Source organism: Protopterus annectens, chromosome 12.part0 (assembly GCF_019279795.1).
Source record: "Protopterus annectens isolate FY-2018-M chromosome 12.part0, PAN1.0, whole genome shotgun sequence".
Classification (NCBI taxonomy): domain Eukaryota; kingdom Metazoa; phylum Chordata; order Ceratodontiformes; family Protopteridae; genus Protopterus; species Protopterus annectens.
Window position 1 is genome coordinate 1,105,298,964 of NC_056746.1, and position 24,396 is coordinate 1,105,323,359.

A 24,396-nucleotide genomic window follows, 5' to 3' on the forward strand; every position below is an offset into this window, starting at 1 on the left:
GCCACACACACACACACACACACACACACACACACACACACACACACACACACACACACACACACACGCACCAGAAGGTGTGGAGATGACAAGAAACTGCTGGCATAAACCCACTGAGGAAGACATTATGACGACAAGCAGATTAGGTTAGTATAGAACATTCAGCACAAAATGTTATGTGAAGTGGAGTTACTACAGGTGTACAGCAGGATAGAGAAGAATATGGGAATAAAAGGTTACTGATGTGAGTGGGGAAATTTCAAAACTGATTAGGTGATGGGTGCTGCGAACATTATTACAGAGGAAGCCGTATAGTGCGATTCTCCACAGCAGTCAAAGGATGCATTGGGTAGAAGTGTAACGAGGGTGAGGGGGGATGCACAGAGCCTATTACTACTGTCAGGTAAACTGCTCATGTTTGCAGGTTAATGGGAACTAAAGAAAAAGAAAATACCAATCTGCACATATTTCTCTCAGAAGAGGAGAAACAACTACAGCTTAGGAAATGCATTAGTACAAGAAGCGAGGAGAATTTCGCCACACATTTCCTGGACCTGTGTTTGTGGTGATGCAAAGGCATTAAGGCTTTAGCATACACGTTTTGCAGAAAATTAAAACGCAGCAAAGGTCTAAAAGTACCGAGCCTTAAGACATCCTCACAAGGTATACTTTCAGGTGAGGAAATGAAGTAAAGACTACCATCAAAAGGTAGATGAGGTCTTTACACATCACAACTAAATTCTCTTCAAAAACTCAACAGTTTAAAACACCAAGCCCCTGGTGGGTAAAGTCATGCATTAGTACTCTGCCTATAGAAAGTGGTGTGCAAAGCTTAACACAAAAACAAAATGCATATCTGCTATGTCAGTAAAGAAATAAAGCCCTGGAAAGGCAGCAAGCCTACAAAAAAAAAAAAAAAAAAAAAAAAAAAAAAAAAAAAAAAACAGAACAAACACAAGGGACATGTCCTTGAAACCTCGAAACATGGCAGATCATGCAAGTGAGAGTAGCTTCAAAAGTCAAACTTAAACACTGTCTATTTTTTTAAATAATTCCAAATTGGGATCTAGTGTAGGAGATCAAAGTCTCTGCTGTTCACTCACACAAAACACAGAAGACAGAAATTAAGCAAAAAGTGGACAGTACTCCACCACTCACTCATAAAATTATGAACGTGGAGACAAGACAGACAAGACATATAAATACATACATAAATTTGCTAACTGAAAAGACATGATATACAAACAAATGAATAGTGTTGATAATTCCATAAAAAAATTGTCTGCAACATACAAATATCACTACATCAACTTAATGTAACTGCTGTGGTGTATTCTGTGTAGTTTGGAATGCAAAACCTACCGCTTTCCAGCTTTCAGTTTATTTAACACAGAATAACTCATGGTGACCGGATTTCTTGATAAAAACAGCAGGACTTTCAAAACAAACAAGATTTACCCTTGGGATGGAAAAGCTTGCAACAACACTTTGGTCTGAAGCAGTACCACAGTCAGGCCCGAAGAGAAGACTTTTGTGTGTTTTTTTAACACAAGAGTGTTTCCATCTATTATCATGCTGTTGCTATCCTACTGTGTTGGCAGTTTTAATAAAGACCTTAAACATATAGTACCGACTCCGTTACTTTGCTCCAGGCAGCCATATGGTTATGGGTCAGTACCAACTCTATGCGTCTCCAGTCAACTGCATGGTCACGATTCCTTCCAGTTGCAGCTGAACTAACTGTAGAGGAGTACAAAACAATACTGCACCACTTTCTGCAAAGTCATACCATAACCCACTTTCTGCGGTCATCTGAAATGCTGCACAATAAGAAAATATACTGTACATGTACCTTAACAGAGAAGTACACATACAATGAATTTTGTTTCCATTCAGGCCAGTTAAACAGCAGATTAAAAAGTAGTCATATCAAAAACAATTCTGTACAACTTAAATGTAGCATTAGAATAAAGTGTAAACTGCAATATCCTAGCCATATAACTGGATGGAACAAATTTATAAAAAATGTGCAGCTTAGATCAATTAAACAATCAAGACTTATTACTTCATGCTACCACTGAAAAGGATTATCGTTTCAGTACAGAGCAAACCGGTACAGTATGCAAAAATGTAAAATTGCTTCAGTAAAACAGAATGCTCTCTATTTTTCCCCTTTAGGTGGGAGTGAAGGCTGACATTAACATTAAGGTTCGGGTCTTAATGCAAACTACAAAGAAATTAAGAATCTGTGTGCAGTAGCTTAAGATGTCTGCTAGTCTTGTTCAAGTGGGGCAAATTTCTCACCCAACTAATATTCTGTTTGTGTGGCTAGTGAAATTACATTCTCCAATACAAAGCAACATGAAGGAGAACTGCACTACTGGCCGTATTAAAAAAAAAAAAAAAAAGTTTACATTATTGTTGTTGATGGGTTGGCATCAACACTGTACCCTCATGTATACAGTTAGTCTTTAAAGACAGCAACAATATACGTCAACTAATCCAGTTAGTTTATGTTACCACTGTGGTACTTCTAAACTCTATATACTTGTTCCCTGAACATACTGAAGTCAGGTTTCTACAATCACAGTATACAGTAAGACATGTTGATTGCAACATATCAATAAAGTGAGTAAGACAAACTAGGAATGCAATAAAAACAGTTTTCAAATGAAAAAAAAACTAATTTGTTTCTGTAGTGCTGTGACACTCTGTGTTTGTTCGTAATGAGTTGGTCATAACCTTCTGCTGAGACTCCAATTCAGCAGCCCGTTGTAAAGCAACTTCCACCAGCAACTGGAAGTCACTGAAATCATCAGCACAAACTTCTGGTGGTGTTGGAGGTGGAGTGTTAAAGAGTCCATTGGTTGGGCTAGCTGTGTCCATTCTAGTCATCAGCATTGCTGTGTTTCCAAGGCTCAGCTGTGGCCTGGATGGCTCCTCTTCTGTGGACTGTAAACCTGCCTTCTTACAGCTGTCCACCGTTTGACTGCAGATATCAGTAAAGTCTTTGGTACTGGGTGTCAGTGCATGACATATTACTGAGGGGCGTACAGAGACTGACAAGACAGCAGATGGTGTACTACATGGGGGAATCACAAGTGTATTTGTCCCAGATGTCACATTACGGGGAGGTGCAAGGTCTGATGCTTTGCCACCTCTTCTGGAGATGGTGAACTGGTTGGGATCCTTACCATCCTTCCGGAGCATGTCTGGTAGAAGTCGTCTTCTGGCATTGATGAACCAGTTGCAAATCTAAAAAAAAAAAACAGAAAAAAAAATGCAACAAAAATATTTGATTTCACAGGAAAAAAAATAATGCTATGATATCAAAGTCATAACCTGGATTTTAAAGTGTTCCACTTAACTCATTACAGGCGAATGATGCCTACAGGCGTTTCTGCAGTTACATACTGACAAGCTCTAGGCGTCAACAATTGCTGGTTAATATTTACATTAACAATTCCAAAACCATGCTATATACAAAGAGTTCAAAGATTTCATCTTAAAGCTTACAGTTTGCCAACATAACTGTGATACTTGACATCTGTCTTATGCAGATAGAGATATTGTTTTTCTTATTTATTTATACTGTCATAAATGTTACGTTTTTCTATATATTTTGACAATAAATAGCACAGACAGAACTGCTTAACCTCATATGAAAGCACTCAACTGGATAAATACAATGCTTCTGAAATTGTGTGTGTTGAGTCGCTGAGACATTGTAAGTTGTTTACAAAATATTGCAACAGTAACAGTTACTGTGTTTACGGAGATCTATAAAATCCAGTTTAAGACCTAGCATCAAAGAATACTACCACTATAAAAAAGTTTGTTCTGGAAGTTTTAATTTATTTAACACCTATGGTTCCAGAGATGTGAAGATGTCTTTGAAGTGTGAGGACACAAATTGATTCTATCAAAAAGTTTAGGCTCTGCCCATTGGAAGTTAAACTGCAAAATTCCAGACCTCCATTGGGGGTATGAGTTAAGAAAGCTTTCTGGTTAACCAGCTACACTTAAAGAACAGATGTTATGTAAAAACATTTATTACTTAATGCAGTTCATTTAATGCACATATTTCCAGTGCAACTTGATTTTAAAGCAAAAGACGCTTTACTGAATGTGTTTTGTAGTTCTGGACAACCCCAGAACCACCACCTGCCATTTCCTGAGGACAGCACATTTTCCTTGTGTGACTGTTTCCACCGGAGAAGTGTTACTGCTCTGTTATCTATGCAACTTGTGGTGTGGTTAACAATATTCTTTTACAATTGTCAATCTTGAAAAATAACATCTGGAGCAGGAACTCAGTGTAGTCTGGCAGGAACTTGGTGTAGTCTATGGTGGCATTTCAAAATAATAAAGCAGAAAGTACACACTGCACTTGTGGAACATGCTCTAGGCATCAGTGCAGAGTTATTTTTTCATGGATGTGTAGCACAGAAAAAAAGAAAAAAAAACATACAACTTGACAGCAATAGTAATGGGCATTGCTTAGTCACTTTCTTGCTTTCTCTCTTCCTATGAAAGTAGGCAAGCAAATTGTTACATTTAAGCATGCTCTTGACCGTACTGATACAGTATCCAAGTAGTTTGTAAACAAACAAACCATGTAGAAGCAACTTTCTTCAGTTAAGAGAAGTTGAGGCAATGACCAGAGGGCGAGCAGGTGATGTAAATGTCATTCTGTAGCAACCTTAGCAATGATGTGTTAGTTTGCAGGGACACCTTCATTTACGGAGGGTGAGGTATGGTGGACTGAATGGCAGTGCCTATAGATTAACACTCCCGCAGTGGATGTAATGGTTACTAGCACACTGCTATTCCAAGAATGGAATCTTAAAAAAGGAGAGGAACATAGCAGCTTAAGTGACAACTGTCTTAGATTCTCTAGTACAAAACAGAGATCCCGTGGGCTGGGGGGATACTGACTCTCTCACCAAGAAAAACCTTGGAAATCTTCAAGAAAGTCAAGCAATTGGAGTCTTAGCCTGCAGAACAGTAACGGCCACCACGTAGACTGCGATGGTAGAATGACCCAATTCCACAGTCATCAAGTTCTGCCAGTATTAAAGGAAAACTCTGCCCTCTCCTACAGTTAACTCCATCCTTAGGTTCTTTTCTTCCTACAATATGGTCCCATATTGTATCAGAAACCTGCTTGTATTTTTTAAAACTTTAATTTCCTTGCCTTGGAGTCAAAAGAAGATAAAGACCACCTACCTTTATTTTTTAAGCTTAACTTCTCGCATACTTTGCAGATGAATTTGTCTCTGCCTGCATGAACATACCGTAGACACAGATAAATCTATAGTTTACCCTGTCAGGTACTGGTGTCAATCTTAGATGGGCAATTAACCCTGATGATGTCTGAAGCACAACAGCTGCTATGAAAAAAGACTGTTTTCCTTTGTTTTTACTGCAGAGAGGATGTTTCTCACTCCCCTTTCATAGCAAAATAAGACAATCAGATCAGTCGGGGGGTTAAAAGGAATTGAACCTTCTTCTGACAAATTTACATAAGCAGCACCACAGTACTGAAATGCTAAGCTTTAAAAGATAACTTAAATGTAGTATCAAAGGCCACACAATAACTATTACATTTACATACTTTGATGTAGAAAACCACGCAACATGTAACTGGGACTCGGTTACTTTAATAAATGGTGGACCTCCCGATTCCCCCATCATTGGCCAATACTGTGGAATGAATTCACCAGGTACCATCACATCAAGCTCCAACAAGTTGATAATAGTATTCAGTTCTGATCATGCTGTGCAGAAAGGTGGCTTCTATGCAACGTGGGCCTCTGATTATTTGGGTAAGCCTTCATTTAACATCATATTTAAGCATTACTAATCTTAAGCCTTCTACTAGCCATTGGTTTATTTTGATTAAGAAGGCACAGAGATGAAATGTACAAACATTATAAAAACTGACACTGGTTGCATTTCTGCTTTGATAATCTTGCGACTAATAATTCTGACTTAAAACTGCACATCATTGTTACAGGCATATTGTGCTTTTATTTGCTTACACCAGTGTTTAGACAGTGGAGATATAATAGGACTTTACAATAAAAGTCAAGAATAACAAATCTGATGTTACTAAATGTGGTTAGTGTTAATAAAGTGTTGTAAACTACATAATGTACAGAATACAACCATTTAATGTATCTCATGTCCATTATGTTTTTATTTTTGTCGTCTTCTTTTTGATAGATTACATTTACATACTTTGATGTAGAAAAAGTACAGTTGTGTGCACTTACCATAAATGTAGATGTTCGAGTGTATTTACTGTTGCAGTCATTACATTAGGGTAATCCTGCTGGCAGGTTGCCCTCAGTCGGCCTGAATTCCAAAGTCTTGGGTCCTGCGTCGGTTGCTGTCACCCCCCTCCCTGACGTTAGGTCGTCAGGGGTATAAAAGATGCAGCAGACGTCATTTTCTTCAGTTTTTCTTGCCCCAGATGTCAGGTGCCTTTACCTTCATCTACAAGCAAATACACCACATAGGTTGTATAGATCAGAGAAGTAAAGATAAATTACAGCAGAAATAAGGGGATGGCGGGTGGGTAACCTGGACTGCAACAGTGAATACACTCGAACATCTACATTTATGGTAAGTGTACACAACTGTACCATACTCTTCATGTTTCACTGTTGCAGTCATTACATTTGGGTAGAGTCCCAAAGCTATGGTTGAGGGGCTGGAGATGAACAACATTAGCTGCTATGAGGCCCTGCAGAACTGCAGTGGCAAAGCCTGCTCTGGATTTAGAGTAAAGTGGCAGATTGTAATGCTTTGTAAAGGTGTGCACTGAACTCCAAGTAGCAGCCTCTAAAATGTCTTTGGTTGGTACTCCCCTGAGAAAGGCTGCAGAAGTGGCTGCAGCTCTGGTTGAATGTGGCCTAATGCCCTTAGGCACTGGCTTGCCATGCTGAGAGTAGCAGAAACGAATGCAGTGACCTATCTACTTTGAAATAGTCTGCTTGGAGATAGCCTTTCCTTATGATCCTGCAGCATATGCCACTAGTAATTGTTCTGTCTTTCTGAAAATTAGAAGTTATGTACTCACCATAACGTTCCATCTGAGTAGGTGTATTCATTTGTCTGCAACCTGTGGGTTATGGATCCGATATCGGATCCGAACCGGCATAGTTTTCCAGCTATGGATCCAAGCTCTCAGCTCCTCCCCTCACCCATAATGCCCTGCTCTACCCTCATGACCTCAGATCGAGTTTGCCAAAGCAACAATACCCTCAAAAGGGTAACAAGTAATATGCAGGAAACTGAAAGGCCAGGGGATAGGAGGCGGGATGGTTGCAGACAAATGAATACACCTACTCAGATGGAACGTTATGGTGAGTACATAACTTCTAAATCTGAAGTAGGATATTCATTTGTCTGCAACCTGTGGGACAGAGTCCCCAGCTACCTGAATCTTGGGCGGCCATCATGGAAGGATATTCCGGAGCACCGCGGAGCCAAAGGATGCTCTACCCCTAGATGCAAGATCCAACTTATAGTGAGAAATAAATGTATGAGATGAAGCCCGTGGCTGCTGCACAAATATCATCTAGAGGAATCCTAGCCTTGAAGGCTGCCGAGGTAGATACTGACCGGGTTGAATGGGCATGAACACCCTCCGGTGCGGGCCTTCCTGGCGCTTGATAAGCCAATAAAATGCACTGTGAAATCCAGCGGGACAGAGAAACTTTGGAAATTGGCTTGCCCAAATTGAATTTTGCAAAGGAGATAAACAGCTGGTCGGATTGCCTATGACCAGCTGTCCTGTTGAGATAAAATCTTAGTTGCCTGTGAACATCTAGTGAGTGTAGCCTATATTCACCTTTGTTTTCATACTTAGGGAAGAAAACAGGGAGGTTAATGGATTGATTGATGTTTGCTTCAGAAGCGATTTTAGGAAGGAAGGACGGGTTGGTCCTGAGGGAGACACGGTCGGATAAAAACCAAGTAAGGAGGTTTAGCTGATAAAGCTTGAAGTTCAGAAACTCTCTTGGCTGATGTAATGGCTACCAAAAGGCTGTCTTGTAAGACAAGAATTTGAGATCCACTGTAGCCGGGCTCGAAAGGGGAGCGGTCAAGGCCTGTAGGACCAAAGAAAGGTCCCAAGGAGGAACTGCTTGCTTTATAGGGGGCCTGAGAAGGAAAGTACCCTTAAGAAAAGTTTTGCACAATTTGGCTGACATAAGAGGATTAGACTCTTGACCAATGTGATAGTGAGAAATTGCCGCCAGTTGAACTTTGACTGTGGAACTGCTGGCACCATCATTAAAGAGAGAGGTTAGAAAATCAAGCACTACAGGAGAGGAACCGTGAAGGGATCTAGGCCTTGCCGCTCCGCCCACACAGAGAAAGCGTTTCCATTTGCTTGGTAAACCTTTCTAGTGGATGGCTTATGAGCCGCCACCAAAATAGCCTTTACCGGTGAAGAAATACGGGAGTCCTTATCAAGAGTGGAACTGGAGCAGCCAAGCGGTCAGCTTCAGGTTGTCAGGTTCGGGGGAGGAATGCAGGATGGATGGGATATCAGATCCGGAATGGGATCTAGAATCCAAGGAGGATTCACCGAGTGAGACCTTAGGAAGGGTAACCAGATCTGTCGAGGCCAGAATGGAGCAATGAGAATCATTCTGCAACCCACCCGAGAGGCTTTCTGAAGAACTTGCAGCATCAGAGGCAAGGGTGGATAGGCATACAGAAGACCGGGTGGCCAAGCATGCACCAGAGCGTCTCTTGGGGTACCTCCGGGAGGAGGTATTAGAGCGAAAAAACTGTCGCACTTGGTGTTTGAGGGAGAAGCAAAAGATCGCATGAAGGGGTTCCCCACCGTGCGAATATCGTTCCGCTACTTGACAATTGAGAGACCACTCGTAAGGGGTCAGAATGGTGCGACTGAGCTTGTCCGCTAGGATGTTGGACCGACCGGAATGTGCGTTGCTATGAGAAAGCGATTGGTGGAGATTGCCCATTCCCACACTCTCATGGCCTCTCGACAAAGAGGGTAAGACCTTGTTCCCCCTTGCTTGTTGATGTACCAGACAACAGACATATTGTCCGATTGAATCGCAATTGTTCCCAAGGGAAGAAAGTCCTGAAGTGCTAGCAACGCTAAGAGCACTGCTCTCATCTCTAGAACATTGATATGCAGTAAGGTCTCTGAATCGTTCCACGTGCCTTGGACTGTCCGGCCCATAAAGTGCCCCCACCCGAGGCGGGAGGCGTCCGTGGTCACCGTGGCGAGGGGGAGAAGCAGAAAATGGCCGACCCTCGTGGGCATCCGGGGAGTGGCACCACCACAAGACAGAGCGCTTGCAAGCCTTGCTGAGCGCTATGGGATGATGCATGGGAGAGCAAGGTATGACCACTGTACTAAGGCGTCCACTGTAGAATGCGCATATTGAGCCTGGCAAGCGAAAGAAGTGCTATCGTCGAAGCCATGGACCCTAGAGCCCTCAGGACCAACTCCGCTGGAACAGAACTTGAATGGAGAATGGCCCGCACCTGGAGCTGCAGATTTAGAACTCTGTCCGCAGTGAGGAAGGCTCGTAAACTCCTTGTGTCTAGTCTGGCCCCTATGAAATCTAAGAGCTGAGTGGGTGCCAGGTTGGACTTGTTTGTATTTATTGTGATGCCCAGAAATGGAGCAAGATGGAGAATGGAGTCTCGCCGAGAGAAGTAGATGCCTTGTTGGGCGGTAAGGAGCCAGTCGTCCAGGTAGGGAAAGACCTGCACCCCTGAAGCCTCAGGTGGGCCGCTACCACTGCTAGTACTTTGGTAAACACCCTGGGGGCTGTGGTGAGACCAAAGGGAAGGACCGGAACTGGTAGTGACTGGCTCCCAGCCGAGGCGGAGAAACCTCCTGGGCGTCTGTCCATTAGGATGTGGTAGTACGCGTCCTTGAGATCTATCGAGCACATCCAGTGGCCTTCTCCCAGAAGGGGAGAATAGATTGTAGAGTGACCATTGAATTTTTCTTTGGGGACTGCCAGGTTCAAGAGAGAGGTCTAGGATTGGTCTTAGTTCCCCGTCTTTTTGGCACTAAAAGAACCTGGAGTAGAACCCTGATCCGATCTGGTCTGGGGAGCGGGCTGGATAGCTCTTTTCTCTAGCAGATGGCCAATTTCTGCCAAAGCGGCCTCCCTTTGGGCAGGTGGTACGTCTGGGAGGCACTTCAACTTTGGAAGGTGAAGGAAAGGAATGCGATATCCCTGGATATGATTTGGAGAACCCAGCGGTCCGATGTTATGGACTCCCATGCCGCTAGGTGCCCAGCGTCCCCGACTGCCTCCAGAGTAGAGCAGTCGGGCAACCCTCAGGGTTGCTGCGGGCCGTTCAGAGAAAGGTTCCCTGGACCCGAAGTTTCTGGGAGCCCCTCTGCCTCTAGGGCGGCGTCCTCCCTGTCCTCCTCTGCCACGGAAGGACTGGTTGTCCGGAGCAGGCTGGGACTGCTGCGACTTCGGAACCACATCTTCTTCTGACCCTTTTGGTTCCTAGAATAGGGCCTCTGGGGTGCAGAGAAGCGGATTCCGACGGCAGACAGCGTCTTCCCGTCCTTCTCGCTCTGGGTCAGCGTCTCATGAGCGGTCTTGCCAAACAGAGCAGAACCATCAAAGGCGTTATAAGCAGCGCCTTGAAGGGCTCAGAAAAATCGCAGTGGCGGAGCCAGGCCTGGCGTCTAGTGACCAGTCCTGTCCCGCAGCTCTAGCCGCGCCCTCCGTAGCATGGGAGAGTAGCCGCATAGAAGTATTTGTGACTGACCTAAGAGTGGCCATTTTGGTGGAGTGCAGAGCTCTGTCCTCCTCGAAATGGACTCAGAGATGCAGCGTACTCTTTAATAAGATCTCGCTGCATCCGAATAACATGTGCCAAATAGTTCAGCGCCCTTACCGAGAAGGTCGCCGAACTGAACATCCGCTTCCCCAAGCGGTCCATCATCGAGACTCCTTGCTCGGTGGGTGGACTGAGGACTCTCCTGAGCCAGTTCCTCTTTGTGGCCGCCGCCATCAACATGGCATCTACAGGAGGCCCCTTACTCCAATGGGTCCTGTCAGAAGGCGGGCTAAGGATTTTATCAGGTCTTTTGGGAATTGGCTCCACGGTGTCCGGTTCCTTCCACGCCCTGGTGGTAATAAGGTCCACCAGGGGTCGGCAGGGGACACCCAAGAGGTAGACGGGCCCGTTTGAATGCCTCCAAGAACACGGACTCGTCCGAGGAAGACTTGGGGCAGACCACCCCCTGATACGGAGCATTTCCATGATGTCTCGAAGGAGACATCCTCGGGGTGACCGTGGGGAGCCTTCCCTTCCTCCAAGTCCGTGTCTTCAGTGAGAGACTCAGGAGTCAATGTGCCTCCTTTTGCGTATGCTTGCGAGGAGCCTCCTCTGGGGGCTGTCAGAGGAGTCCTCGCAGCAGCAATTTGCTCCATGGGAGCAACTTGGGGCACAAGCGGGCTGTCCCAGGGGCGGATGGTGGAAGCCTGGCCCAGTGCAGAGGAGCGGGGGCGGCGAAGCAAGTGCCGGGGTCCGGAGACCCTCAACAGAGCCCTCTCCACTACATCAAAAGCCGAAGGAGCCGACCTCGACCAAAGGATCCGACAATCGGCTCCCCTCGGATCCGAAGAGTGGATCGGGCCGGCGCGAAGCACTTTCGGATCCGAAGGACAGTGCGCTCCGACACAGGCGGCGCCGAAGGAGCACTGATCCCCGGATCCGGCTCGGATCCAGGCTCCGAGATCGGGTCCGGCGCTTTCGAGGGCATGGTCGGATCCAGTACCAAGTACTATCGGCTCCGACCTTCCCCGGCTCGAAGCTGCTCGGCTCAGTTGCTCGAACCCGGAGCGGGTCGGAGAAGGAGCAATAGGCTTGAAAAGGGTGTTGAGCTCCCCGGAGGGAGGCAAACACTCCCATCTGCATCTGGGCCTGGATGAACCTTCGCATCATCGGTCCAGATCAGCATCGAGCTATGGGTAGATCTCGGCGAGGCCACGAGGTAGGCCTGGAATGCCTCCTCGATAGCCTCGGCGGAGATCGGTCTCCTCCTCCTCAGGACCCGGTGAGAAGCACACAGGTGACGGGCCGAGAAGGAGGAGACCGCACCAACAGGAAGCCGGGAGAAGCCGCTTGGCTGGCGGGGCGAAACAGAGGTCTCGGCCCGCCAGGTGCTTCTCCCTCCGGTCCTTTTAGATGCATCCCTCTCCTGTCCTGAAGCGGGAGTTTGAGTCCCAGGAGCAGGAGGGGTGCTACAGGAACAGCTGCAGCGCAGGAGTCCCGAAGGAGCGGGTCGGGCCGAGTCCGGCGGTAAAGACCCGCCAAGACCAGCTTGGACCTCCGCTCCTCAGTGCCCTGGGGTTGAACCCTGCACAAATGGAACAACCAGATGTGAGGTGTTCAACCCCAAGACACTTAACACACCGAGTGTGGCCATCAGCCGGTGAGAGCTTATGGCCACACTCGGGCTTTAGAGAATATTGACTTAGGCTGTTCAGCCATAGTCACTAAAGCTAACCAAAAGTTACAGAAGTAACTTAAAACAGTAAAACAATAAAGAAGCACACAGGCCTCACACACACTCTACGTACCAGCGAGGGGAGGGGATAAAATATACTACTGAAAATTAAATTAAACTAAAAACTGTCAATAATAATAGGAAACCTACAACTTTCACACAAAAAAGGTTAAAGAAAGCAAAAATATTCTATTCTTGAACAAGAAAAAATCCACTTAGCTGAGAGCTATGAGAACCACATCCAGTTACCAGCGCGGCAAACAAGATCTGAGGTCATGAGGGTAGAGCAGGGCATTATGGGTGAGGGGAGGAGCTGAGAGCTTGGATCCATAGCTGGAAAACTATGCCGGTTCGGATCCGATATCGGATCCATAACCCACAGGTTGCAGACAAATGAATATCCTACTTCAGATCTTTAGTTTTGTCCAAATAGAATCTAAGTTGTTTGTGTACGTCCAAAGAATGCAGAATTTTCTCCCCCTTGTTCTGTGGATTTGGATAAAAAGTTGGCAAATGAATAGTTTGGTTAAGGGCTACACTGGACACCACCTCAGGCATAAATGCAGGGTTTGTCCTCAGAGAGACCCTGTCTGGATAAAAAATAAAAGGTTCCACAGCCATGAGAGCCAGTAGCTCCGACACTCATCTTGCAGAAGTTATTGCTAGGAGCAGAGCTGTTTTCCAAGATAAAAACTTTATATCCGCAGTAGCAGCTGGCTCAAAAGGAGGTAGTGTGAGTTTTTCCAAGACATAATTGAAGTTCCATGTAGGCATTGGCGATCTCCTTGGAGGCCTTAAATTTTTTGGCTCCTCTGAGGTACTGCCTTAATAAAGGATGAGAAAAGAGTGGTGGCTCTGTATTGTAATGAGCCGAAATGGCAGAGGCATGAATTTTAATTGATGAAAAGGATAGGCCTTTGTCCAGCATCTCAGTTAAGTATTGCAAAATCTGAGGAATATTTGGTACAGCTGTGTCAGTTCCTTGAGCTTGGTTCCAAGCACAAAATCTCTTCCCTTTTCCAGCATAGGCTTTTCTAGTACTAGGCCTTCTGGCTCCCAAAATGACATCCATCACAGCTTTACTGAGAGGTGTGCTTTGTATGGCTACATTATCCACCATGCTGCCAGGTTTAGAGTCCTGAGTTGGCTGTGCAGAATCTGATTGTTTTGTTGGGACAGTAGAGGAGGTATTTGACGTAAGGTCCAGGCTGGATGTTGAGACAAGTTCCTTAAGATCGGATACCAGTACTGGTGGGGCCAGATTGGGGCAATCAGAATAATTTTTGGTTTCTCCTGTCTCACCTTTAGGAGTACCTTGGGGAGGAGAGGCAGTGGAGGAAAGGCATATACTGATCGGTGAAAGATAAGGCGTCCACTTTCCATACTTGTCTGTGATTAGTCCTTGTGCAGAATCTTTTTAGTTGATAGTTGTGAGGGGAGGCAAATAGATCTATGTCCGGGCGTCCCCATTTCTTTGTTATCATGCTGAAGACTTGTGGATCCAGGTGCCACTCGTGGGAATCCATGAGGTTTCTGCTTAATTCGTCTGCCAGAGTATTGTCCTTTCCTGGCAGGAATTGTGCCTGCAGATGAACCTGGTAACTCAATGCTGTGTCCCATAAAGCCATGGCTAGTCTGCAAAGAGGGTAAGAATGTGTGCCCCCCGCTTGTTTATGTACCACATGACCGTGGTATTGTCTGTCTTTATCAGTAGTTATCCCTGATGAATTAGGTCCTTGAAGGCTGTCAGGGCATTTGGACAGCTAGCATCTCTTTTTGATTGATATGTAGATGCATGTGATTTGTGGACCAGGTGCCCTGAATGCCTTTTCCTGCCATGTGCCCCCCCCCCCCCGGCATAATCTGATGCATCCGTTGTTAGGTTCTGCCTGGCTGGGGGTAGTGAGAATGGCTGTCCCTTGTTTTGGTGACAAGCCTTTGCCCACCATCGAAACTCCTGTTGCAGGCAGGGAACGAGAGTAATCACTGTTTCCAGGCTGTGGCAATGTTGTGTCCAGACACTTTTTAGGTACCATTGAAGTTTCCTCGTATGCAGTCTTGCATATGGAATTAGTAGGATGCAGCATGCCATGAAACCCAAAGCCTGCAGAATTTTTCTTGCAGATAACTGGGCCTTTGTTGCCATTTCCTTGAAATAGGTAGTCAATTGCCTGGCATGAGATAAGCCATCTCGGCAGTTGTATTTAAGCTTGCACCCAGGAATATTATCTCTTGAGAGGGTACTAGTTTTGATTTCTTTTTGTTGACTGTGTACCCTAGGCATGTTAAAAATCTTTTCACAAACGCCAGATGCTGTAGCAGAATGTCCTTGTTCTCTGCTTGAATGAGGCAGTTGTCCAAGTAAGGATATATCTGTATTCCTCTTTGTCTGCAGAAAGCAATTACTGGTGCTAGGCACTTTGTGAAGACCCTGGAATTTATGAGAGTCAGGAACCCTGTAGTATCCGTTAGGCTTAACAGGTGCTGGAGGTAAGGAGTCAGGGGTCAGACTAGACTCTGAAAACACATCTACAATGTCTAACACAGGTGGAATAACTAGAGGCCTGTGTTGAGGTAGTAGAAGGAAGTCCTCGAGCCTCTTCTTAGATTCTGAAAAATCTTGGCTCTCCCAGTGGAAATGCTCCCTCATGGTATGCAAGGTTTCTCCAAAGGAATAGTCCTCAGGAGGAGAAGCTGAAGGAATAGACTCTTCAGCATCAAAATCCTCATAGGGGGGAAGAGAATATTCCTGATCAGAAGAGGAATCTGAGGAAATGGAAATCTGATCTGAAGATTCATAGTCCGTTTCTTGCCTAGGCCTCTTATCAGGAGGGGGATGGGAACCCCTGATCAAGGTATTAAAGTCTTTGGCCATTTTGAGCATCTGTTTTTTGGGAATGGAGGCCTGTCCATGTGGCTGGTGAACTTGTTTATTTGCCTTTAAAGGTGCTTTAGTCTTTGCCATTGAAGCTGTAGTCTGTTTAATGTATAATTGTTTAGGTCTGAAAACACCCTCAGAAGCCGATGCCTGCCCAGCGGCTCCGGACCCATCTGAGGGAATAGTCTCCGAGGCTCCAATACCTTGAGTCTCTAGCGGCCTGAGACTCCACGTGGGAGTCGGTAGCGGCCTGCGACTCTAAAGTAGCAGGCATCAGGGGCTGCGAAAGCGCCTCACTGAGAACTGGCGACTGGCTTAGGAGAAGCTTCGTCGTCAGTTTTGGACCTCGGTTGCCTGTCTTTTTCTTTGCGCTTTTTCTGAATTCCGGTAGTCGGATGGCTATCCGATGACATTGTATAATTAAATCTGCGCCCAAAATAGCTTAGTGCAAAATCGTACCGACGCTTAATAGTGCGTTGGTTAAATCTAGCAGAAAACCGACAACTTGAAACGTCGTGGTCAGGGCCTAGGCAAGGAATACAGTAAGAATGAAAGTCCTTATGAGGCATTTGCTTCCCACAAGAAATACAATTAATAACTTTTTCTGACATCGGTCTGGAGCAGAAAAAAAAGTTTCCCCAACGGGGTACTTGGCTTTTAATGAAGACTTCAGATCTGAAACTCGAACACGAAAACCTCAGGAGTCTGCCGACTGGCACTTGCGAACTGCTTCTGCTTCGGGCACTGCATGGCAAGAAAGACTGAAGAAAATGGTGTTGGCTGCATATTTTATACCCCTGACGACCGACACAGGACTCAAGACTTTGGAATTCAGGCTGGCTGAGGGTAACCTGCCAGCAGGATTACCCTAATGTAATGACTGCAACAGTGAAACACGAAGAACATCCATACAACATGCAACTGGGACTCAGTTACTTTAATAAATGGTGGATCTCCTGATGTAGTATGGAGAAACTGACTATAGGTGTGGGTTGCTCCACAGCTATAGTCAATTCCTCCCAGGTTAAATCTGACCACAAACTGATCACCATGGAAATTTCCATCTCGCCTACACCCCTGAAAAAGTTCTCTAAAGCCGACTTTGGGCTCCTAAAAAATAGAAGTGGCTAACTTCTCGGCACCCATGTCAATGGAAAACAGCTGCATGATTCGCGGAGGCTCTCAACAATAATCTGTCTAAGCAACAGAGACCTCCAAAGCAGAAGCACAAGCAACCTCCATCCCCCAACACAACCCAAATGACACATAGCCCACAGATTCAGTGTGCCACTCAAACACAGCCAATAAGGCAAAACAACATACCCCACACACTAGTCATAGGTGACTCTATAGTCAGGCACACTGATGTCCCACTCACCAGGCTAAACAAGAAGAAGGTTACTGTCAGCTGCCTGTCTGGTGCCAGGATCCGCCACATAACCCACGCACTCAGGTCACTCCACAACAAGTACAAATATGACGGTCATTGTCCATGTTGGTGTGAATGACCTGAGACGTACCTCCCTGGACTACATGAAAAGAGACATGGAAGTGCTCTGCGATCTTGTAGCCCAGGCAGGTATGACCCTAGCCCTGAGTAACATTCTGCCATCGCCCGGAATGATACCGCAGTACAAGGACAAAATGATTGATTTCAACAATTGGCTAAGCTTCTGGTGTCATTCAGAGGGGATCCAGTAGCTGTCTGCTTGGGAGGACATGGTCGACAGACCACGATGCTTTGCCACAGATGGCCTGCACCTGTCGCCCCTAGGATTCCAGATACTGGCTAAGGCTCTTGCTGCCCCTATAGCGCCTTTTTTAGGAAGGGTTCAAGTAACAAATTCACCACCATAACAGGAACAGGTAAGCTAAAACTGAGGGTAATGCTACTCAATGCTAGAAGTCTAAATTTCAAAATGCACTCACTTGAGGCACTCCTTAAAATGGAGAACATAGACATCTGTGCAGTGACTGAGACCTGGTTCAAGTCTCCAGAGAGCACCCCTGCACTACCAGGCTATAACTCATACCACACTTTTCGGCCATCTAACCTGGACCGAAACATCAAAGGTGGGGGTGTGTCCATATTCATTAAGGATATCCACACCTCCAGGCTAGTTGCTCAGCATAATGCATCCGAGGTTATCCAAGTGCAACTAACTCTTGGCAAAACTGCAATCCAAACTGTAGCTTGCTACAGATCCCCCACCATGCTCCAGGATTCCCACTCCTCTTTTCTTGATGTACTGGAAAATATTAGGGTTCAACCAAACACCCTAATAATGGGCGACTTCAACTACCCCACCATTAACTGGGAAAACTACTCATGTACTAACTCCTTAGCGCAACGCTTTCTGGAATTCATAAACTCCAATGCCCTAGATCAACTTATCCACACCCCCACCAGGGGCAACAATATCATAGACCTAGTCATTACCAACATGAGTGACTGGTGTTCCACACCTGAAGTCAACTCCTCGTTGACCCGATCCGACCACAAGCTAAATCACCCTTGATATCTACATCCCACCCCCACCTCCCATTAAGGGAACCACAGTAAGAAATTTCTCCAAAGCCAACTTCATGCTTCTTAAGACAGAAGTAGTGAACTTCATGACACCCATGCAGATGGACAATACAGTTACAACTGCTGAATCCTACACAAATGCGCTCTACAAGCACCTACACGAGTGCATGGATCGTGCTATCCCAAACAGAACCAAGACGCTATCCTCCAAAAAAAGGAAGCCAATCTGGTGGTCCCCTGCCATAAACAAACTGTACAACAGAAGGAAGAAACTGTTGCAAAAGAGAGTAAAATCCCATGAGTGGAGGAGCTCCCTGGTCAGCCTCCGTAAGAAGCTGAGATCACTTATAAGATCCTCCAAAGCTAGCTACGAAAATAAAATTGCCACTAATTCAAAGGACAACCACAAAGCATTCTATAGCTATGTCAAGAATCTCAATGGCAACACCCAGATCTGCTCTGAGTTACAGCACAAAGACATGAAAATTACAGAACCAACTGATATTGCCAACATCCTGGCAGATAGGTTCAGTGCTAACTTTACCCCCCCCCCCCCCTAAAGGGCCCATATCTATACAGGAAGAATGCAGAGTCCCTGTAATCACAACTACGCAGGTGAAAGCTGCACTCTCTAAAGCCAAAAACACAGCATCCATGGGACCGGACAACATCCCAGGCTGCGTTTTACACTAACTTCAGAATGAACTGGCTCCCCACTTAAGCACCATGTTCAATAATAGCCTCGCATCAGGCTTTGTGCCCACTGAATGGCGCACAGCAACAGTTATCCCACTCCACAAAGGGGGAGCCACCACTGATTCCGGGAACTATAGACCTATTAGCCTGTCGAGCCTGGTCTGTAAAGCCACGGAACGTATCATCATGGAACTCATAAACAAAGACACCTGTAACCTCCAAACTCTGGATCCCACCCAGTTCGGGTTTGTGAAAGGCAGATCATGCCTCCTGAACCGGATCGACTTCTTTGAGGCAGTCACCAAAGCCGTAAATGAGGGTAAAGTGGTTCACACAGCCTATCTTGACCTCGCCAAGGCTTTCAACACCATCCCCCATTCTGGAATTATAGCTAAACTCAATAAACTAGGCATAAATCCCTACGTCACAAGATGGGTTACCAACTGGCTCACTGACAGAACCCACACTGTAAAAGTTGCAGACTCCAAATCTGACCTCAAACCAGTGACAAGTGGAGTACCACAGGGTTCCATCCTGTGACCGCTCCTGTTGGTATCTACTTCTCTGAAATACATGCTAACACAGAAGGCCTCTGGCTAACGAAGTTTGCAGATGACTGCAAACTAGGAGCCATAGTCAAGTACCCAAATGATGTGAACATCCTACAGAAGAGCTTCTCTGAGACAGATGCCTTGTGTCAGAGCCATGGCCTCAAGCTCAATGCCAAAAAGTGCCGTGTGGGACCCAGGTGGACAGTAGTCTCTCCTTTGATAGTCACATCGCCACAGTAGTCAGGAAGTCCTTCTACGTGGCACACCTCATCATAAAAGGGTTCTCGTCCAGGAAAAAAATAGGTCATCGTTACCCTCTACTCATCACTCATTAGACCCATTATAGAGTACAATGCCTTTTTTGGAATGTACCTCACAAGACATCTGCAGCAGCTGGAAAGGCCACAGAAGTACCTCACAAAGAGGATTACTGGACTCAAACAAATGCCCTACACTGACCACCTCAAAAAGCTCCAGCTTTGCTCCGTAGCATTATCGCCTACTCAGAGGTGATCTCTGCCTAACATATAAAGTTATGTCAAACCCAGAGCTGTTGGACATGCTACACCTAAAGAAATCCCAATCTCTCCGAGCTACACGCTCTAGGGACCTAAACCTTGTCACCACAATAAACAGGACATGCTGGTGGGATAGATTCCTATCCCAGAGACTTCCCATACTCTGGAACAGGCTACTCATCTATGTCAAGCAAAGTTCTTCATTAGCACTCTTCAAGAAAAATCTTGATGAGTGGATGGGAAATAGGAAATACACCCCGGGGATCACTTCTGTGTCTCTGCTAGTCAATGGCACAGGAAAATAACTTTCTTGGGTGGCGTAAGATAGGGAACCTTGTTGGCTGGGCTTCCATAGACCCTTGGGCCGATAGCCTAGTACCTACCTACCTATGAACCTATGAATCATACACCAATCATACACCAATGCAGTGTACGAGCATGTACACAAATTCATGGACTTTGCCATACCAAATAGAACGAAGATGCTCTCCTCCAAAAAAGGGAAGCCAATCTGGTGGTCCCCAGCCATCAATAAACTCTACAACAGAAGGAAAAAACTGTTGCATAAAAAATGAAGTCACACATCTGGAAAATCTCCCTTGTCAGTCTCAACAAAAAGTCGAGGTCCCTTAAATCCTCTAAAGCCAGCTCTGAAGGCAGAATTGCGGCTGACACCAAAAACAACCACAAAGCCTTCTATAGCTATATCAAAATCCTCAAAGGCAATATCCAGATTTGCTCTGAGTTATTGCACAATGGCATCTCCTGTACTGAGACAACAGATATGGCCAACATACTGGCCGACAGATTCAGTGCCAACTTTACCTCTCCCTCCCTGGCCAAGGGCCCTATCACAATACCAGAAGAAAGCCTGATACCCACCATTTCTGAGGCACAGGTAAATGCTGCATTGTCCAAAGCCAAGAATACAGCATCCATGGGACCAGATAATATCACTGGCTGCCTCCTTCATGAGCTACAAAACGAACTGGCACCACATCTGTGTGCCTTGTTCAATCACAGCCTTACCTCAGACGATGTCCCTAACGAATGGCGCACTACTACAGTCATCCCGCTCCATAAAAGGGGAGCAACTATGGACCCTGGGAACTATCGCCCCATTAGCCTGAGGAGTCTGGTATGCAAAGCTATGGAGCGCATCATCATGGACCTACTTAAAGATATAGGCAATCTCCAAACTCTTGACCCCACACAGTCTGGCTTTGTCAAAGGGAGATCCTGCCTGCTGAACCTGGTTGACTTCAACGAGGCAGTCACCAAGGCTGTGGATGAGGGTAAGGCAGTGCATACAGCCTACCTCGACCTGGCCAAGGCCTTTGTACCATTCCCCACTCAGGTATCATTGATAAGCTCACCAAACTAGGCATCGATCCTTACATCACTAGGTGGGTTGCAAACTGGCTCACAAGCAGGACCCACAGAGTGAAAGTTGTGGAATCGGTCAGACTATCGATCAGTCATGAGTGGAGTCTGACAGGGCTTGGTCCTGGGTCCTCTAATGTTTGGCATCTACTTCTCAGAAGTCCAGGCCAACACAGAAGGACTCTGGCTGACCAAGTTTGCTAATGACTGCAAGCTTGGAGTCATTATCAACTCCCCAAGTGATGCAGACATCCTACAAAAGGGCCCCTCTTGAGACCAGTGACTGGTGCCGGAACCATGGCCTGAAGCTTTATGCCACAAAATGTGTTATCATACCCTTTGGAAAAAACTCAGTTCCCATGAATTACCATATTGACGGCAGTCCACTAAACACTGAAAGGGCCATAAGAGATCTGGGCACCCAGGTCGGCAGCCACCTCACCTTCGACCACTACATTGCCACTGTGGTCAGAAAGTCCTTCTACGTGGCACATCTTATAACCAAAGGTTTCGCATCCAGGAAGAAAGAGGTCATCATCCCTCTCTACTCATCCCTCATTAGACCAATCATCAAATATAAAGCCCCGTTTGGCATGTATCTGACCAAACACCTACAACAGCTGGAGAAGCCACAAAAGTACCTCACAAAAAGGATCCTAGGCCTAAAACTGTCCTACATGGACAGACAAAAGAAAGTTCAGCTGTTCTCAGTCTCTTATCGTCTACTTAGAGGTGATCTCTGCTTGACATACAAAGCCATGTCAAACCCAGCCCTACATGAAAAGCTACACCTAAAGAAATCCCAATCCCCCCATGCCACATGCTCCAGAGATCACAACCTCATTACCACAATTAACAAAACATGCTGGAGGGACAAGTTCATCTCCCGAAGACTGCCCATACTCTGGAATAAGCGTCCCATTCATGTCAAGCAGAGCACTTCGCTGGCCCTCTTCAAGAGAAATCTTGATGAGTGGATGTGCAAGTTCACACCAGGGATCATTCCAGTTTCCCTACTGGATAGGGGCACTGTGAACTAACATCGGGTAGCATGGTGCCTGGCCAATTTTTTTTAGGCTAGGCTTGTAAAGGCTCCAGGGCCATTAAGCCTAGTACACACATATGAACCACATGAAACATTTAAATGTAGTATCAAAGATTTCTATGACATTTACAGAAAAGTCAGAAAATATTTTTTCTTGTAATGTATCAACACATTTACCAGTTATTTTTGTAAGTAGTCACACATGCATTGACTTGCCTGTAGGTGCATTGACAAATGGAAGTGCCTGTATGTGTACATAACACAAGTATACAGAGACATATGTGTGCATGCATGTGAGTATTATTTAATTGTCATCATCCTAATCAGCCTTCTTTCTCCTACTTTTTACACGTTACAAATCTTTTTCACCATACTAGTTATTAGACTGAACTGCAATGATTGTTCCATTACAAAATTTGTAGATTATGTTTTCATACTATCTTATAACAACAAACATGATGCAGTTATAATTACCCCCTGTCCTTTTGTTTTATGATGCCATAAAACAGTCACTTACTGATTCCTGGTCATTTTGAGAACAGTAACATCTTACAGTGATGTGACTTGTGCAATATGGCTGCACGCATTTCCTTAAGTTAACACAGTAGAGTCAACCATTATTGATGTCTACATTCTAGTAAATGCTGTTTAATATTTTAATTATTTACTTTCACAAAGTGACAAAGACTGCATGTGCAATACATAGCCAATGTCTTTATGACAGTATTTTTTTTCTTTGTATTGTTAAGTGCATTTATTACTTGTTATTATCTTTACCAATGTAGCTAAAGTCATGGCTGAAAAGGGTCCTGGGACCAGTTCACCTTCCTGGTTATCAAAGTATAAATAAATACAAAATAGAAGAAAAAAAGGGGGGGTGAACGCGACAGTAATAATTAAGGGATTAGTAAAGCACTACTTTAATTCTATGTCACTCATGAGAGAAATACTTCCCACTGAAGGCACTGGAAAGTAGCAGACAGACTTTTAGAGTACCTGTCACATGCACATATACAGCAAGGATCATCTACTGCAGTGAGAGTTTTCACACCACAGCATGAGAGTGTGGGGAAGGTCTGTCAATTCTTTTAGAACTACACAAGAATCCCTTTACAAAAGCCTATTTACCTACTTTCTTTTACTGGAAGTAACCAACTGCTATTTATAGCCTAGAACAAGTACTGACAGACACATAAATGAGGCTTAGTTAGGGAAACACACAAGTAGCTCTGTTATAGAATGTGTGTTAGATGACCATGCTTCACAGTCCTGCTATTCTATCTTAATGGCACGAGAAAACACCACCACTTACATGACTTATAAAAAGAGAACTTGAATGTATTCTGGGAAGGAATGAAAGCAAAAAAAAACAAGTTCAAGTTACCAAGGCAGGCCCTACTGTACACCATTTTGGGGAAACGCATCAAAATTGTAAAAGAAACACTTGAAGTGATTTTTGAAGCATTAAAATAGCTCAGAAAACAAAGACACAATAATAAAAAAATCTGAGTTCTAAGATGGCGTTTTTAAGGGAGATGGGGGTGGGGGACTGGCTCTCAGAAAGGTTAAGTAATAGGGAGTCTGGGCCTGTAGAGTACTAATGACTACCATGTGTACTGCGATGGTAGAATGATTCAATCCCAGTGTCATCAAATTCTGCCAGGTACAGGAGCAGTTGTAGTACTAGTATGGTGTATAGATCCTGCCAATACTAAATGGACTACTGCATATAGGGACAAATAGGAATGTGTACCATCTTGCTTGAGAATAACTGGCCTCTGGTGCATGTCCACGATACAAATCGCTCATAAGGCATAAAAGCACAGGTGAATCCTTCCAGAGAATAGAGATAAGACATTCTTCCATTTTAAATTTCCAGGTTACTCTAGTAAGTCCCATCTGAAACCACCTATGTTAGCTAGTTAAAGCTCTAACAGGTTAGTTTCACTTGGGCATGCTTGTCAAAAGCAATGGGTGGGTAGACCCCAAAAATATCTCTGTGTAGCAGCATTTTGCTGAGGCCTCCTACTGCTATGAAGCAAGGAAAACAAGGACATTTGTTACTTGTTCGGGAAGAACTGGTGCTCACACATCTGGAATATGCATCTTGCCACAGACTAGGTAGCTATGTGTATGGAAATGGCATGCAGTGGTTCAATGTGCATTTAAGAAAGTCAAGTAGACCCAGAAACTGAACCAGTCAAAAACCTGCAAGACTTAATGTTCCCCATAGAGCTTCGCTGTATAACTGGTG

At 45.1% G+C, this 24,396-nt stretch overlaps 1 protein-coding gene across 1 annotated transcript in view; it reads right to left on the minus strand.

Moving 5' to 3' along the window:
- Positions 1 to 943: 943 nt before the first annotated feature.
- The window catches only part of TGIF2 (TGFB induced factor homeobox 2), a 54,852-nt gene continuing 31,399 nt past the window's right edge, over positions 944 to 24,396 (minus strand). The window contains exon 3 of the mRNA XM_044090115.1: positions 944 to 3,255. Coding sequence (XP_043946050.1) covers positions 2,683 to 3,255 — 573 coding nt within the window. The 3' untranslated portion in view covers positions 944 to 2,682. The remainder of the gene's footprint in view (positions 3,256 to 24,396) is intronic.